Here is a 19054-nt window from a genome sequence, read left to right on the forward strand (position 1 = left end):
TTTTTATTTGGCCGGCGCCGTGGCTCAGTAGGCTAATCCTCCGCCTTGCGGCGCCGGCACACCGGGTTCTAGTCCCGGTTGGGGCACCGATCCTGTCCCGGTTGCCCCTCTTCCAGGCCAGCTCTCTGCTGTGGCCCGGGAGTGCAGTGGAGGATGGCCCAAGTCCTTGGGTCCTGCACCCCATGGGAGACCAGGAGAAGCACCTGGCTCCTGCCATCGGAACAGCGCAGTGCGCCGGCCGCAGCGCGCCAGCCGTGGCGGCCATTGGAGGGTGAACCAACCATTGGAGGGTGAACCAACGGCAAAAAGGAAGACCTTTCTCTCTGTCTCCCTCTACTGTCCACTCTGCCTGTCAAAAAAAAAAAAAAGATTTTTATTTATTTATTTGAGAGAGAGAAGCCTTCCATCTGCTAGTTCACTCTCTAAATGGCTACAATGGCCAAAGCTAGGCTGAGCCAAAGCCGGGATCAAGGAACTTCCTCCAGGTCTCCTATGTGAGTGTAGGGGTCCAAGCACTTAGGCCATCTTCTACAGCTTTCCAAGGCCACAGCAGAGAGCTCGATCAGAAGAGGAGCAGCCGGAAAATGAACCATCACCTATATGGGATGCTGGCACCTCAAACAGAGGTTTAGCCTCCTATGCCACAGTGCCAGCCCCTAAGATGTTATTATTTTTTAAAAAGATTTATTTATTTGAAAGACAGAGTTACAGAGAGAGGTAGAGACAGAGAGAGAGGTCTTCCATCCACTGGTTCACTCCCCAGATGGCCGCAACAGCTGGAGCTGCACCGATCCGAAGCTAGGAGCCAGGAGCTTCTTCCGGGTCTCCCATGTGGGTGCAGGGGCCCAAGAACTTGGGCCATCTTTCACTGCTATCCCAGGCCATAGCAGAGAGCTGGATTGGAAGAGGAGCAGTCAGAACCAGAACTGCCACCCATATGGGATGCAGGCACTTCAGGCCAGGGTTTTAACCCATTGCACCATAGCGCCTGCCCCCAAGATGTTAGTTTTGAGGTGCGCATTAGAACCATTTGTAAGGAAAACCCTTCAGGACTATAGTTTGAGGATTCATTCTTAGAAACATAAAGACGTGCAAGGGCAGACTATGCCTTGGAATGTATAATCATCAAAGTAGAGAGAAACAAAAGATAACACAGGACTTTTAGATCTCTTAATTCTAAAAGTTTTGCTCTTTCTAAGAGGGGCAGCTGTGGTAATGAAGAGTTATTGAACTTTGGGCCTGAAAACCCCAGCTTCAGACCAGCTGCATTCATGCACTTTCTATATATCTGATCTTGCAGTTATAACCTACCCTCCTTGTACTTCAATTTCCTCATATATAAATGGAAAAAATCATCTTTCTTAGGGGATTGTTAAGGATAAATGAATTACGATATGTGGAAATGTTAAAAATTTCTGGAAAGAACTATTATATCAAGCTTGAAATTGTCTAAACAAAAAGTTATCAAACAGTAACAGAAATAGCTGGAAGGAAACAAGTAGCTGTGGAGTTCTGAGTAAAGAGTAGGATAGTCCTGTCAGGTTGCTGCTGGATCAGTCTTCTGTCATTCTGTTCAGTATTCAGCTCCCAGGGGGCGGGTCTACTTGGTGCTCATGCTTTCAGCAGGCAGGGGATGGTGGGCACCTTGACTGGGGACCTGCTAAGAGAAGTGTGGTTCCTGCAGAGCAAACACAGGATGCTACTGCAAAAAAAAGGGGCAACGGATGCTGGGCAGGCGTAAACATCAAGAGTTGCCTTAAGCACTGTGCAAATGGAAGCTTCCTCTGTGTACTTATAATTGATAGCAGACGCAGAAGAAAATACTTTTAAGAGTCACTAAGGCTAATATAATTGGGAGTTAAGAAGGGGAAATGAACAAGAATGGTTTGGAAAATAGCTGTGCTTGTCCATTACTCAAGTTTATCATTGGAAAGCACTTAAATAATACTTCCCAAATGCCCTTTAGCAATAGAATGGGAAATAAATTGTGTATTCATACAGCAGACTTCACAAAATTAGAATAGACCATATCAACAACACAAAACCATATGGATGAATCTCTTGATTTTATATTGAAGTAAAGGCAGATAAAGAATGCCAGAAGCTTCCATTTATAGAAAGGACAAAAACAGGCAAACCTCACTTTGTTTTTAGGAGTCAGTGATTAAAGCCATCAAGAATTGTGAGCAGTGATGTGAAAGCTGTGGTCTGGTACAACATTTCATAATCACATTGTCATGTTTTGTGCATTAAAATATATCTTATTTTTTTAAAAAGTCAGTAAAGATATTAGAATCATTACTGGCAGGAAATAGGAAGGGCAATTCTAAGAGCTAGCTTTTTGCTTTGGGTACTGGTTATATGGATGTTTTCAGTTGGTGAGATTTCACTGAACTATATGCCTAGGATATATGAACTTTGCAATTATGTAAATAGTATAAGTAGATTTTTTGAAGATTCATTTATTTATTTAAAGGCAGAATTATAGAGAGGGAGAGAGGGAGGGAGGAAGAGAGAGAGAGAGAGAGAGAGAGTCTTCCATCTACTGGTTCACTTCCAAGATGGCAACAATGGCTGGAGCTGGGCTGATCTGAAGCCAGGAGCCAGGAGCTTCCTCTGGGTCTACCACATGGGTGCAGGGGCCCAAGGACTTGGGCCATCTTCTACTGCTTTCCCAGGCCATAGCAGAGAGCTGGATTGGAAGTGGAACAGCTGGGTCTCAAATTGGCACCCATATGGGATGCTGGCACTGCAGGCAGCAGCTTTACTGGCTACGCCACAGTGCCAGTCCCCCATATAAGTAAATTTTAAAAAGCTTAACTTTTGATATGTTAACATTCTTGAGTAGATTTTATAATTTTTTTTTTTTTTGACAGGCAGAGTGGACAGTGAGAGAGATACAGAGAGAAAGGTCTTCCTTTTTGCCGTTGGTTCACCCTCCAATGGCCGCTGCGGTAGGCGTGCTGCGGCCGGCGCACCACGCTGATCCGATGGCAGGAGCCAGGTGCTTCTCCTGGTCTCCCATGGGGTGCAGGGCCCAAGCACTTGGGCCATCCTCCACTGCACTCCCTGGCCACAGCAGAGAGCTGGCCTGGAAGAGGGGCAACCGGGACAGGATCGGTGCCCCGACCGGGACTAGAACCCGGTGTGCCGGCGCCGCAAGGTGGAGGATTAGCCTAGTGAGCCGCAGCGCCGGCCCTCTTGAGTAGATTTTATACGCTGAATAGCTTAAGAGAGGTAGCAGATCATGCTGATGTGCTATCCTATCTAAATGCTCATTCCCGTGTACTTTTAACCTTTGACAGCTTCCATAAATAGGTCAAAACTTTCAGTGAATTCTGTTGATCATGTTGCGATTTTATTATGATCATCTTTAAATAAACCAGAGAATATATATATATATATATAGACTTAAAGGACATTCCTAGTAGTATGATGTTGATGGAATAATTTTCTATATCTGGAAACAATTATGGAATTATTTTATAAGGAATTACAATGTGTCTGGTATTTTTATTTCCTTGATTTGGTGCTATTTTATTATCTACCACACAAAGACCTATTTTCCAAGAAAATTTGATGTAAGATGAGATTAAAGAAAGCAAAGAATATTAGATATCCTTTGAGTGATAATTTTAACTTAGTTTATAGGAATGCTATTTCACCCACTTTGTTTTTTGTTTGTTTGTTTGTTTTGTTTTGTTTTTTTGACAGGCAGAGTGGACAGTGAGAGAGAGAGACAGACAGAGAGAAAGGTCTTCCTTTGCTGTTGGTTCACCCTCCAATGGCCGCCACGGCCGGCGCGTTGCAGCCGGCGCATCACGCTGATCCGAAGCCAGGAGGGAGCCAGGTGCTTCTCCTGGTCTCCCATGGGGTGCAGGGCCCAAGCACTTGGGCCATCCTCCACTGCCTTCCCGGGCCACAACAGAGAGCTGGCCTGGAAGGGGGGCAACCGGGACAGAATCCAGCACCCCGACCGGGACTAGAACCCGGTGTGCCGGCACCACAAGGCGGAGGATTAGCCTGTTGAGCCACGGCGCCAGCCCCTATTTCACCCACTTTGTAGTCCTATGTTTTTAAAAAATGTTTACTTATTTATTTTCATCTACTTGAAAGAAAGAGCAGCAGTGGGAGAGAGAAGGAGATCTATCATGTGCTGGTTCACTTTTTTCTTTTTTGTCAGGCAGAGTGGACAGTGAGAGAGAAAGGTCTTCCTTTGCCGTTGGTTCACCCTCCAATGGCTGCTGCAGCCAGCGCGCTGCGGCCGGCATGCTGGGGCCAGCGCACAGTGCTGATCTGAAGCCAGGAGCCAGGTGCTTCTCCTGGTCTCCCATGTGGGTGCAGGGCCCAAGCACTTGGGCCATCCTCCACTGCACTCCTGGGCCACAGCAGAGAGCTGGACTGGAAAAGGAGCAACCAGGACAGAATCCGGTGCTCCGACTGGAACTAGAACCCGGTGTACTGATGCTGCAGGCAGAGGATTAGCCTATTGAGCAGCGGCGCGGCCATGGTTCACTTCTAAATACCCACAACTGCCAGGACTGGACCAAGCCAATGCCAACAGCCCAGAACTTCACCAGGGTCTCCCACAAGGGTGGAAGAGCCCCAAGCACTTGAGCCTTCATCTGTTACCTTCCAGGGTGCATTAACCAGGCTGCTGGACTGGAAGCAGAGTAGCTGAACTCAAACCAGCACTCTATGAGATGCGGGCCTCCCAAGTGGCAGTTTAACCAGCTGCGTCACAATGCCCACCTCTGTTCTTTCTTTTGTTTAAATGCATACGAGTGTACATAGTGAGGATGTGTGGTCCTAGAAAAGGCTTACTGAAAAGGTAAGTGACTCACTGGGAAGTGGAAGATGCAGTGGACCTGTAATTTAATAGTATGGTTCAGAGTGTACAAGGTGTCATTAAGTTACAATGTTAAGAAACAGATGGTGGCGACCCCTTTATTCCTTGCAAGGAAACTGATGTATTCTTGGTTTGTTTTGGGCAGATTCTGCCGTTCCTGTATTGCTACCAGTCTAAAGAACAATAAGTGGACCTGTCCTTATTGCCGGGCATATCTGCCTTCAGAAGGAGTTCCAGCAACTGATGTAGCCAAGAGAATGAAATCAGAATATCAGAACTGCACTGAGTGTGACACCCTGGTATGTGACCTTGCCCTTGTTCATGGTTACCTGCTTAGGTCCCTGAGAAATTTGTCATTTTACTTATGCTTTTGATCCCATCCTATCTACCTTCTCTTTTAAAAAATTAATTTACCTGTTTATTTTCACTTTATTTGAAAGGCAGAGAAGCACACACACAGAGATCTGCCTTCTGCTGTAGCACTTCCCAAATACCTGCATCAGCCAGGGCTGGGCCAGACTGAAGCTGGGAGTCCATAACTCCATGCAGGTCTCCAAGTTCTTCAGCCATCATCTGCCACCTCCCAGGGTACACATTAGCAGGAAGCTGGATCAGAGTGAAGGGGAGCGAGCTGTTGAACCAGACACTGTCATATGGGATGTAGCCGTCCCAAACTGTGAATTAGTTACTGCTCCAATTACCCACTCCTCTACTCATGTCTTCTAAAGTGTTTGATTTCAGCTTCCCCTCATCCTCTTCATCTATGTCATTTGTAAAAGCTGCCAAAAATGAGCCCTTGAACTCCTAATTTTTGAAGCAAATATTTTCATTGACCACCTCCATTTCTTCTTCCTCTCATTACTTGCATGATTCCCTGTTACGTAGCCCCTATTTCTGTTACTCAATTGCAGCCAACTAGTGAATAGTTTTATCATCCAGTGACATGGTTCTACCTATACTATTCTGGACTTCTTAGGGTTTATTGATTGCTTCTTCCTTGTTGTAGTTTAAATGTTTGATTCTATTTCTTTAAGATTTATTTATTTATTTGAAAGGCATAGTTACAGAGAGAGAAGGAGAGATGAGAGGGAGAGAGTGATGGAGAGAGCGAAAGAGAGTGAGAGCGAGAGTGAGAGTGAGAGAGAGAGATCTTCCATCTGCTGATTCACTCCCCAGATGGGTGCAATGGCCAGGGCTTGGTCAGGCCAAAGGCAGGAGCCTGGAGCTTCTTCCGGGTCTTCCATGTGGGTGGCAGGGGCCCAAGCACTTGGGCCATCCTTGTGCTGCTTTTCCAGGCGAATTAGCATGGAGCTATATTGGAAGTGGAGTAGGCAGGACTTGAACTAATGCCCATATGGGATGCTGGCACTGCAAGTAGTGGCTTAACCTGTTGTGCCACAGCACCAGCCCTTCATATTTGGTTCTATAGTAGTCTGGTCAGATCGTGTGAGGTCTTAGAGGCCATGTGAAAAGAGTCCAGATTTTACCCTAAACACAATAGTAAACCATAGAAAGTGTAAGCTTTGGAGTGCTGAGATCCAATTAATACCTGTAAGGTCATTTTAGCATATGCAAGGAGAATGGTTTGGAGGGGCCAGAGTAGAACTAGTGAAACCAGTTAGGTGACTATTATGACTGGTCAGGTAAGGAAGGTAGATTAGGGTGATAGCATTAGGTGTGTAATAACAGGCTGTTTCAAGGACTATTTAGAAGGTAGAATTGAAGGAAATTGGTAACTCACTGTATATGGGAGTAAGTAAAAGGTAAGTATTAAAAATGTGCATCAGGGTTCTTATCCACATAAGTGAGTGTCCTAGGGATTGGTGTCATTGCACAGCGAGAACAATAATATCCCCACTAACCTCCTACTTGGGAGTTCCAGTTCCAGGCCTGGGACCTCCACTTTCAATCTGTCTTCCTGCTAATGTATCCTGGGAGGCAGCAGATGATGGCTCAAATGCTTGGGTCCCTGTCACCCAGATGGGGGACCCAGATAGAATTCCAGGCTCCTAGCTTTTACCTGGTCCGGTCCTGTATGTTGTAGGCATTTTGGGAGTGAATCAACAGATGAAAGATTTGTCTCTCTCATTCTGTCTGCTCTCTGCCTTCCAAGTAGATGAAAACAGTAAACAAACAAACATCTAAGTGAATGTGCTAATATGAGGAGTAAATTTGGATAAGAATAGAGAGTTAAGTTTCAGATACAATACTTAAGTTTGACTTGTTAAAGGTAGGTAGATACCTGGTCTAGAAACCAAAAGAGAGCATCTATATTTCTCTAGAAGATCTTTCTTGATCATTCATCTAAATTAAAGCTCTATGGGACCTGCCTTGAGGCTTAGTGAGTAAAAGTTGCCACCTGTAGTGCCAGTATCCCATATAGGTAATGGTTCAAATCCCTACTGCTCCACTTCCAATCTAACTGCCTGCTAATGCACCTGGAAAAGCAGTGGAAGATGACTCAAGTGCTTGGGCCCCTAAATCCACATGGAAGACCTGGAAGAAACTCCTGGCACCTAGCTTCGGACTGGCCCAGCACTAGTCATTATGGCCATTCGGGAGTAAACCAGCAGATGAAAGATCTTTTGGTTTCTCCCTCTCTTTCTGTAACTCTGCCTTTCAAATACATAAATACATTTTTAATAAATAAATAAATAAAATGAAAATAAAGGGGCCAGCGCCGTGACTCACTTGGTTAATCCTCCGCCTGCGGCGCCAGCATCCCATATGGATATGAGGTTCTGTCCTGGTTGCTCCTCTTCCAGTCCAGCTCTCTGCTGTGGCCCGGGAAAGCAGTGGAGGATGGCTCAAGTGCTTCGGCGCCTGCACCCACGTCGGAAACCATGAAGAATCACCTGGCTCCTGGCTTTGGATCGGAGCATAGCTCCAGCCGTATTGGCCATTTTGGGGGGTGAACCAATGGAAGGAAGACCTTTCTCTCTGTCTCTCTCCCTCACAGTCTAACTCTGTCAAATAAGTAAATAAATAAAAATCTTTAAAAAATAAATTAAAAATAAATTAGAGCCCTGTGATATTTTCTCATTGCACTCTGTGCTTTCCCTTTATATGACTTATTACCATTTCTAATTATGCTTTTGTGGGGTTTTTATTTAATTTAAATTATTCTCATCAGATTTGAGTCCCATCAGTGTAAAGGTTGTGTACGTTTTATTAGTAGCTGTGTACTTAGCATTTTGAAAAGTGACAGTAGGCCAGCATTGGGGTCGGTAAGGCTACAGTTTGCAATGCTGGCATCCCATATGGGTCCTGGTTCAAATCCTGGGTGCTCTGTTCCTGATCCTGCACCCTGCTAATGGCCTGGGAAAAGCAGCAGAAGATGGCCCAAATGTTTGGGTTCCTGCCGTCCACATGGGAGACCTGGATGAAGCTCTTGGCTCCTGCCTTTGGCCTGGACCAGTGCTGGCTATTGCAACCATCTGCTACCCAGCAGAGGGAAGAGCTCTCTCTGTCTCTCCCTCTTTGCATCTCTGACTTTGAAATAAACAACTAAATTTTTTTTTAAATAAAAGTGACTGGCACACTAGTAAAAAGCTTGGTGCATTTTTGAATGGTTATGTGAGACTCAATCTATTCATGGTCACTTGGCTGTAGAATTTATCCTGGTCTTTGGAGTCAGATATCCTGGAATCAAACTCTAATTATCTTACTTACTCTTTTTGATTTGGAGCAAGCTATTAATGTGAGTACTTTTCTCTTCATAAAATAAGGGAAAAGATAATGTTCACAGTATGGGTGGTTATGAAGGTAAATTTTATCTATCTATTGATCTGGATTTTAGTGCTTGGGACATAGTAAACAGTTTTTATATTCTTAGTAATCAATTATTGTTTTTATTTAGATTTCTGTCACCATATAAAATTCAACACACAAATCAAAGTCATCATATCATTCTGTCATCTGGTTTTGTCATCAACTTTTGTTGTCTGTCAAGTGAGAGCATTGTCTTCATTATCATGGATGGAGATCCCATTCCTTTCTCACTCCCCATATAGTCTAAGGTTTTATCTATTTTTTCTCTAAGCTACTTCTTTTGCCTACTTCTTCCTTTCTATACTATTCCTCTTGCCAGAAAGACTGTCCATTCCGCCTAGAGCTGTTTTAGACTTGACCTATTCTTCAAAGTCCAAGACAGATCTCCATTTATGAGATCTGTCCTAGTATTCCATTCCCTCCATTAAATAATTTCTATAGCTGTCAACACATCCTTTTCTCTCTATTAGATTGTAAGCACCGTTAGAGCAGATACAGTGCACCTTTCTTCTGCCTTTTCATATAATGTTTCACATAATTTTGTGTCTAGGCCATGAATTTGTCAATTTGTCCATATCTAGCCCCAGATATTTATGTTGAACAAGGACTGCAAAGAGAAAGAAATACTTATTAGCAGAAGTAGTAAAGACATGGAAGAACCCTACTGTGCAAAGTTGAAAAGGCTGTAAAACTTCTGTTTAAGACTGCACCCTCCATCACTTTACATTTTACATCTTTTAGATAAATATTTGTATAGCAAGGCTTTTGGTTTTACTTTTACACTTTCTTTTATTTTTGTTAAACAATTAAAACTGTTTCCTTGACGTGGTTGCTTTCGTGTTTGAGGTTTAATTTCCGTAGCTTGGGCAAAATGAAGCAAAACGGGTGGGCTGCCTCACCACAGCTCTACAAAGCTTCCTTTGGTACAAGATCTTATCAGAGTGTCTAATGAAACATTTAGTAGAATATGTGCTATGTTAGCAATAGATCCCTCATGGTGAAGCTCTCTGAATGTATATCTGGAGGAATAGGGGCTCTTTATTCTGCACTGATGAAAATCGACTGCAAGAACTGTCTTTTATGTTTGCTTTTAATGGAGCCATTAAGTATATTGTGCATTGTGAATTCATGTCTTAACTGGGTACATTATAAAACCATGGTATTTATCTTGCCCTAAAGCACAAGGTTTCTATTAACTTACTGTGGAGATCTTTATCCATTTAGTCTTATCTCTCTTTATTTCTTTTCCTTCTTAAGTTTTTCTTTTTTTCCTCCCTCTCTTCTTCACTCATTTTCCTTCTTTCCTTTCTTTCTCTGGCATGCACAAAATGTAAATTTTGAGTTACTATCCACTGTTCCACTTCAAAGTGTATATATATATATATATATATGTTCTATGTTCTATACACTTTATATATAGTACATAAAATATGTATAATATATAGTATATTATATATAAACTATATAAACTATAAATATATAATACACAAAATAAATATATATATAATATATAGTATATATATATAAAGTACATATACTCTATATTTTTTTAGAAGAATCAAGTTCAAGAAGTAACATTTGGGTCTACTAAGTATTGGAGAAATTTTAAAATGGTTTTATTCTTGATGATGCCCTAACTTCGTGATACTGTTGTCATGAATGCATCTATTTAAATAACTGGCTGGCTCATAGTATGATCTTATTTGAAAGTTATAACCTGGGTTACATAAAGCCCTCTTTCAACAGTGAAAGTTATTTTGCATTTGCTTTTCTATAGGTTTGCCTCAGTGAGATGAGAGCGCACATAAGGACTTGTCAGAAGTACATTGATAAGTATGGACCACTACAAGAACTTGTGGAGACAGCAACAAGGTTTGTTTCAGTACAATGGAGTTTGATGTTAAATTTGATGCATCTATAAAGAATTTAAGGGGTAGAAGAGTTTAACGCTTAAGAAAATATTTATGTAGTTATGTTTAGGCATTTCACCATAAAACCTGGTACTGGTAATTATTTGTTAATAGCAATCATTGTCATTGTCTACTTTAAAAACTGCGTAGGGAACCAACTGCACAATGGAGAGATTGTGGTAACTTCCTTAGAAAAGTTTATATTAGAGAAGATCCAAAAATAGAATGCTGAACTGTTAGATTTCTGGTAGGCAGCAGCTTAACCTGTGTAAGAATTTAACATTGCACCGGAAACTAAGAATGTGAGTTGACACCTGAAGTTATGTACTCCTGTTCTTGTGGAGCTGGAGAAAAAATAGCACCCAATTTGGATGTTATCTGTTATCAAAGGGAGGAAGAAAAAGATAACTACAGAACTGTTGATTGCTGTGATCCTCAGTTTCTCAATTAATGGGTACTCTGAATATTTCTCTTCCAAAGAGAATAAAGTGCTTTAAGTGTACTATTAACTGTTTCTCTGTCCAGTCCCGGGGAAGCTACTCATTGATATTTCTTAGGAGAAAAATTCAGGCATCTGGATCAGCTCCACTATCAGGACAGAACAAATAATGCCAAATCAAAAAAGAATTAGGAACAGAGATCAGATACCCCTCTGTTGTACTTTTCTAATCCCCACTTATGCTACTACTCTCTGATTGCCAGCAATTTGAGTAACATTTGGATTCCCTATGATTTCCAGGTGTGTATGTCCATTTTGTCAGAGGGAGTTGGATGAAGACAGCCTGCTGGATCATTGTATTACTCATCACAGATCAGAAAGGAGGCCTGTGGTAAGGAATTTTGCTACCATGTATTTGAGTAATGTCCTAATTCTGGATACATTAGATAGTCTAGTCCATTTAATAGATTTCTATTTATAGCTTTGTTATAAAGGACAATAATTGATGTTGAGGTTATGATAATTCTGTGTTAATGATATGTGAAAGTGCTGAGTTGAAACTGACAAGAACTTTTAATGTGCAATTGCTCTTTCATTTATGAAATTATACATTATCTCTTACAGATACGGGCATAATCAACTAAAATGATCCAAAATGCATATATAAAATCTAATTTTAGTTTACTAACAGTAGTCATACCCTAAGTTTAAAATATTTTTAAGTAATGCAAATAGTGATATGACACTAGAAATGAAGTCACTCATTTTAATTGATTAACCTATTGTTTTTTTTCCTAATCTGAATACTTATCCATATGCCTAGTAGATATACGTACGGCTCTTCCTTTCCTAGATTTATTGTTAATGCTGCCTTTTGTCTTTTCAACCTGGCATTTTAGTTCCACTGTACTATGTAGTTTTTGTTTTTTGCATTTTTAAAGATTTTATTTTATCTATTTGAAAGACTGACAAAAAGAAAGAGATCCTCCATCCGTTGGTTCACACCCCAAATGGCCATGATGGTTAGGGCTGGGCCAGGCTGAAGCCAGTAGCCACGAACTCCATCTGGATTTCCCACATAGGTGCAGGAATCCAAGTTTTTGGGTAATCTTCTGCTGCATTCCTAGGTGTGTTAGAAGGGAGCTGGATTGGAAGTGGAGCAGTCAGGATTCGAACTGTTGCTCTGATATGGATCCAGCATCACAGGTGGCTATTTAGCCCACCACGCTAAAATGCTGTCCCTGCTGTGTTGTTTTTATACATTTTTAAAATTATACACACATAACCTATGTCTATTTTTAAAAGTATCTAGTTATTTTCATTTTATTCAATCAGAGTCTCCCATGTGGGTGGTAGGGGCCCAAGTAACTGAGTCATTACTACTGCCTCACATTAGCAGGAAGCTAATTAGAATTAGTCAGGACTTGAACTCCAGGATTCCACTATGGTTTGTGGGAATCTCAAGCAGCATCTTAACTATTATAACAAATGCCTACTACAATAATTTTCATGTTTCTGTAATTTTGAGGTAAAGCACTTCTTTATCCATTTTACCATTACTTTTTTTAAAATTTATTATTTGAGAAGCAGAGAGAGAGACAGACATTTAGAGCTCCTATTTTCCAGTTCACTCTCCAAATGCCTAGTAGCAAAGAATTCAATTGAAATCTGCCATCCAAGCTGCAGGAACCCAAGTACTTGACCCATCACCAGCTTGCCTCCAGGGTGCACATTAGTAGGAAGCTGGAATTAGGAGTGGAGCCGGGCATTCTGACATGGGATACAGGTGTCCTAACTGGGTGTCTTAACTGCTGCACCAAATGCCCCCTCCTATTTTACTAATTTTGAACAATAGAATTACTAAAATTTGAATTCATATCCTTATAGATTTTAAAGCTTATTTATTTTTCATCAGAGATCCTTCATCTGCTGGTTCACTCTCCATTACCTGCAACAGTCAGCACTGGGTCAGGCCAAAGCCAGGAGCCTGGAACTCAATCCAGGTCTCCCATGTGGGTAGCAGGTAACTCTCTTCAGCCATCACCTGGTGTCTTCCAAGCTGCACATTAGCAACAAGCTGGATCAGAAACAGAGGAGCTGGGTCTGGAACCCAGGCACTCTAATATGGGATGTGAGTGTTCCAAGCAGTAACTTAATCACTACACCAAACACCCACCCCATATCCTTGTACATTTAAACTTTCCTCTATATTGATTTTCTTCATAAGAAGAAACTCCTTAGATTGATATTTCTTGGGTCAAGATGTGGACTTTTTAATAGTTCTTGAAATATACTTCTAAAATGCTTTCTGGCAACTCTGAGTTAATTTATATTTGTGTCAGCAATTTAAGGATACACCACTTTCATCTTAACATGGCCAAAATTAGATATATATTTGTTTTAAATTACCGTGGCTTAACAGATATAAAATGATACCTTAGAGTTCTTTTTTAAGTTCTTTTTTATTTATTTGAAAGGTAAAGTTACAGAGAAAGAGAGGAAGAGACAGAGAGAGAGAGAGAGAGATCTTCCAACTGCTGGTTCACTCCCAAAACAGCCACAATGGCCTGGCTAGGCCAGGCTGAAGCCAGGAGCCTAGAACTCCATCTGGGCCTCCTACATGGGTGGCAGGGGCCCAAGTACTTGGCTATCCTTTCCTGCTTTCCCAGGCACAGTAGCTGGGAGCTGGATGGGAAGTGGAACAGCTAGGGGTTGAACCAGTGCCTGTATAGGGTACTGGCATTGCAGGCAGTAACATAACCCACTACACCACAATGCTGGCCCTAGAGATTATTTTGAATGTTACCTTTGTTTTTTGTAATATGTATGTATAACAAGTATATGTAAATATATGCAGTTATACAAACATGAGTGTTATTATATACATATATGAGGTTTTTGGGGTTTTTTTTAGAGTTTTTCATAAAACCCTTTTGGAAAATGCATGAAACTGAAATATATTTATAATTTTACATTTTTATATTATTTATTAAATATTATACCACTTAGGGGTAATCGCTGTTAATGTGCCTGGGAAAACAGTGAAAGATGGCCCAAGTACTTGGGCTCCCTTACCCATGTGGGAGACCCAGATGAAACTCCTCACTCTTGGCTTTGGCCTGGTCCAACTCTGGCCATTTTGGGTGTGAACCAGCAGATGGAAGAACTCTCTCTCTCTCTCTGTCTCTCTGCTTCTCCTCTCTGTAACTCTGCCTTTCAAATAAAGAAATACATCTTTAAAAAGTAAACGAAAACTAAAATTATATAGGAGGTGGGGGGAGGGGGAGAATCCTGACAGATAGGCATGATTATTATCCCCGTTTCACAAATGAGAAACTAATACTCAGAGAAGTTAAGGAAGTCATTCAAAGTCACAGAGCTGGTAAGTAGCAAAGCCGAATTTGAACACAGTAATCTAGCTACTGTGTGATGAAGCTCTGTGGCCTACAGCAAGTTCCAGAGGGAGACCATATAAGCACACATGATAAGTTATTGATTCTAATGGCTTAGGGGTCTGGCTCTTGGAATGGCTAGGTAGGAACTTGATGTGTGTTGAATGAGCAGGGATATTGTCATAGGCTTTTCCTGCTCAAGGTGCTCTGTAGGAACTGCGCTAGGAAGTTGTTTTATAATAGGTCCTGAGAGAGCTACAGGAAATTAGAAGAAAGTGTGAAGATGGAATGGTAATGGCTACTATTTACTGACTTGTAATTGCTTGCTTGTCTCCTCCTAGCAAGTCTATGAAGACAATCACCCAGCCTCAGCCCTGACTCTTAGTGCCCAGCCTGCTGCTCAGGCTGGAGGGATGCTGGACACTCTGGAGCACCGTGGTCTTAGGCTGCATCATAGCAGCAATCTGGGGCAGGCCACATACCTGTCAGTCCACTGGTATCGTCCATCTGCTCTAGCAGAAATCCAATCAGTGCGCTGCAGAGTCTGGCCATTCATTTGAAACTAGGTTCTCCGTGATTTATGTGTCATCAAGGACATTAAGGAATGCAGACCTAAGAACAGAAATTGGAATCAGATTGCCCTTGAAATTTAGTGGTTAGAGCCTAGGCTTTGGATCAAATTCAAACAAGTCTGTTATCTTTTCTCTGTTTCTGTTTCATCATATGTAAAATGGGGATGATGATGACAACAATAAGATCTTTTCACAAGATAGGAATAATTGGACCAGGCATATAAATTGAATACTCTTTGTCACCTGGTGATCACTTCCTAAATGAAAAGAGGGTGGTGGTGGTGGGTTATTACCATTTTTTAAACTACGGAAAAACTCAAGGATAGATTTCTCAGAGGAACTAATTAACTTTGACTGTTGGGGAACCCATGCAGAGCTGGGGAGAAGGGACTTTGGGGACCTAAAGTGGTGAAATCTCACCACAAAGACTAGGGTGCTATTATGGCCTTGAGGGAGGAGCAAATTGTGCAGAAGTCCATGCTTCCGTTAATACTCTGGGATCATCTAGAAGTAGTCACTGGAACAGAAGATCTTCAGGTTTCCTGTCAGTGTTTCATTCTTGAGTGGAAGCTGAAGATGGGTGTTGTTCTAAAGGACCTAGAGCCACTAGAAGTGATGACATAGCCTATGGGGTCTATGTGGCGTAACTGAGGTTCATGTGCTTAGGTATCCCCAATAGGTGAAAACACCTGCCAAAAGTCTGGGATGAAGAAGGCTGAGTTCAACACCTACTCTGGTTTGGTGTGAAATTAGCAAGCAATTATTATGCTTTAGGGCAACTGGGCAGGGGAGGCAGAGAAAAAGAGAAAGGCAGAAAAACAGAGTGCTCCCATTGGCTAATTAACTTTCCAGTTACCCAATAGGGCTGCAGCTGGGAGCTGGGAATGTAATCTAGGTCTCCCACATGGGTGGCAGGGACTCAATCACTTGAGTCTTCACCTGTTGCCTCCCAAGGTGGGGAGCCGGAATAAGGTGCTGAAGCCAGGAAGTGAGCCTTGGGCTTCTCAGTTGGTATCCTAACCACTAGGCTGAATAACCACCCTGGACATTTATTGCTTTAAAGGACTGGGTTGCTGGGTTTGCCAGCAGATTAAGATCAGTGACATCATCTGACTTGCCTGGCATGGGAGGTTTCATAGCAGAGACTTGGAATAATGGTTCTGTCTTCCAAAAATAGACAACTCAGAGCTCAAGCCACAAGACAACCATCTTTTCTTTCTGAGCTGCTCAAGAGTGATATAGTCTGTTAAGAACCATCAGGAGATACCGACTTTTCTCATATGCAGCCTTAAGAGCTAATAGCTCTTTTTGTCTTGTGGTAATTATATTCTGCTATGTTGTATTGTTTTCAATAATTCTACCTACAGAATTTTATATCTGAAGGAGACAAATGACACATGAGCAACATGCTTTAGATTAAGAGAAATTTGCTTTTTTATCTTGGATAAAAAAGCTTTCTGGCCATTATTGCTGCCCAGGGTGTGCTCTTTTTTCCCTTCTGGTTGGCTCTTACTCATCCTTTAGAGTTCAGCCAAAATCTTACTTGCTCAGGGAGACCCTCCCTGACACTCACATTAATTTCAGCTCTTGCTTTTTTCTCCCCTGTTTTTTCAGTATTCACCATAATTTATAATTGTATATCCATTTCATATCTGTCTCTCCCTCTAAATTATTAGGTTCATGAAATCATGGAGCCAAAGCCCTTTGTTCAACACCACATGCCCAGTTCTTGGCAGAATTTTAGCACATAGTAGAATATAAGGACATGAAAGAAGATGTTAAAGAAAAACATGTCTCCATTCTCCCAGATTTAAAGGTTCCAGGTTTCCTTTATTTTCTACTTTGCTCTGTAAATTCACTTTTCAAGGAAGGGAAAGGATTTCTCTTGGCTTGAAACATAAACTGTGGTGACACAGCCTGAGCCTCTCTTCTTCCCATGGCAGTTTATTTCCGTGAGTATTAGAATACCTGTGACTCTGCTGGGCAGTGGGGACATATGTGCATATATGTTTTTGGAAGCAAGAAATTTTTCTTCTTATTTTATTTTTTATAAGTTTATTTGTTTGATAGAGAGAGGGAGGGAGAGAGAGAGAAAGAGAAATAGAGAGAGAGAGAATCTCCCATCCATTGGTTTACTCCCTCTCCAAATACAACCACCAGGGCCAGAACCTTTCCAAAGCCAGGAGCCAGGAACTCAGTTCATGTTGCCTGTGGAGTATCAGGAATCCAAGTAATTGAACCATCACCTGCTGCCTCTTAAGGTGTGTATTGGCAGAAAGCTGGAATTGGAAGTGGAGATGGGACTTGAACTTAGGCACTGTGATATGGGATGGAGGTATCCCAAATTGCATCTTAATTGCTGTGCCAAGTGCTCATCTCAAAATATCTTCATTAGATTTGCTTTCAGATTCCTACTAAATTAGGTATGCAATCTGGCTCCTTGATTTTGGTTTGAACTCTGTTCAAACCTGGAAATATTTTCACTGCATGTCTCTTCTCTCTTCTTTGGGTATCGAATTTAGTAATCTTAATGACTTTCGCAATGGCATTTACCATCTTATAGACACTGTTCTCTAATCGACTGAGTTTCTGTGGTTAATCTAAGCCATAGGGTGTGCTGAATGTCTACTGTCATAGTCTGAAGGATTATATCCTTTGCATCTTGAGATGTCTGTAACATCAGTACACTATCTTTCAACTGTTTATATTTATTTTCTTAGAATTTATTGTCTGACTTCACAATAACATAACAGAACATGTTCTTTCTTCATTAAAGATCATTGATAGAAGATTGGGTCTATAGAGAGGACTTGCCACATGAAAGCCCTGAGCAGTAAAATACGTTGTCCACAGCCTTTGTGCTTTTAGAAACTAAGGGCATCATTAAAAAAATAATAAATTCCATCCCCTATTTTACTATTCCTTGTTGAATCAGTCACTCACAGGCTTTAGAAACAGAGTTCAAATTTTTTAAAAAATTCATTTGGGAGACAAAGTGAGACAGAGAGAGAAAGAGCTCCCATCCACTCATTCATTCACCAAATGCCCTAAACAGCTGTGGGGTGGGAGTTGGTGGGGGTGGGGAGAGGGAGGTTTGAAGCCAGGAATTTGAAACTCAATCCAGGTCTTCCACATTGGTGGTAGGAATCCAATTACTTGAGCCATCACTGCTACCTCCCAGGGTCTGCATTGACAGGAAGCTAGAATTAGGAGCTGGAGCCGGGTGTGGAAACCAGTCACTCAGACAAGGGACACAGGCATCCTAATAGCTTGACCACTAGGCCAAATGCCCACACCATCATTCTCATGGATTTCTGTAGAATGAGCATAGGTGCAAAAAGAATGCAATGACCTTGGCTTCACGATGAGTGATTTTTATATTTGCATAGCAAAGAGCTGCAAGCCTTCTCCCTACCTCTCCATCCCAAGCCTATCCATACTAGTCACACAACAGCATTTCTATTCTTATTATGTTTGGGCTGTTTATGGTATTAATTTTTTTGTATGATCATAGAAAAGGGTCCTTAGTGTTGAACTAAGGCAGCCTCCCCCTCAATATGATGACTGATACACTATGTTGGTGCTTCAAGTTTTCCAGAATGATAACCCAGTTACTACAGGGGTTTTATTACTAGACCTGTCAACATCTTAATTATCCTTCCACAGCTTATTAATGCTTCCCTTACCAAGCACTTAAAATAGAACACAGCACTGCAAGAGTGGACAGTGGTGCAGAGAGAAGCATCAACCATTATTCTAAATAATTGAACACTATCAGCACTGTTCCTTATTTAGCATTTTAGTAGCTTTTTCTAAAAAAACGTCAGTTATGATTCTCATCTAGTGATGATTCTCAGTAAAATAAAACCGCCAGAACACTTTTTTTGCAATAAGTACTGGAGTCTCAAAAGGTGTTCTCTATTACAATCTAGGTATTAGGTGAAGAATATTTCCTTATCCTGCTCTACTCCCTCTTCTTTCTCTAAAGAAATTATATTTTGGGGGCCAGCTTTGTAGTGCAGCGGATTAAGCTGCTGCCTACAAAATCAGCATTCCACAGGGGCACCAGTTCAAGTTCCAGCTACTCCCTTTCTGATTCAGATCTCCCTGATAATATGTCT

General features: G+C 41.6%; 1 protein-coding gene and 1 long non-coding RNA gene across 2 annotated transcripts in view; one reads left to right on the plus strand and one right to left on the minus strand.

The window, feature by feature from the left end:
• Positions 1 to 19054, plus strand: part of RNF125 (ring finger protein 125) — a 52278-nt gene that overhangs the window by 20563 nt on the left and 12661 nt on the right. Inside the window, exons 2-4 of the mRNA XM_062201511.1 lie at positions 4995 to 5148; positions 10398 to 10492; positions 11270 to 11360. Of these exons, the coding sequence (XP_062057495.1) occupies positions 4995 to 5148; positions 10398 to 10492; positions 11270 to 11360 (340 nt within the window). The remainder of the gene's footprint in view (positions 1 to 4994; positions 5149 to 10397; positions 10493 to 11269; positions 11361 to 19054) is intronic.
• The window catches only part of LOC133767211 (uncharacterized), a 32058-nt gene continuing 27853 nt past the window's right edge, over positions 14850 to 19054 (minus strand). Inside the window, exon 3 of the long non-coding RNA XR_009866822.1 lies at positions 14850 to 14973. This is a non-coding gene — a long non-coding RNA (uncharacterized LOC133767211). The remainder of the gene's footprint in view (positions 14974 to 19054) is intronic.

This window comes from Lepus europaeus, chromosome 9, assembly GCF_033115175.1.
Source record: "Lepus europaeus isolate LE1 chromosome 9, mLepTim1.pri, whole genome shotgun sequence".
Lineage (NCBI taxonomy): Eukaryota > Metazoa > Chordata > Mammalia > Lagomorpha > Leporidae > Lepus > Lepus europaeus.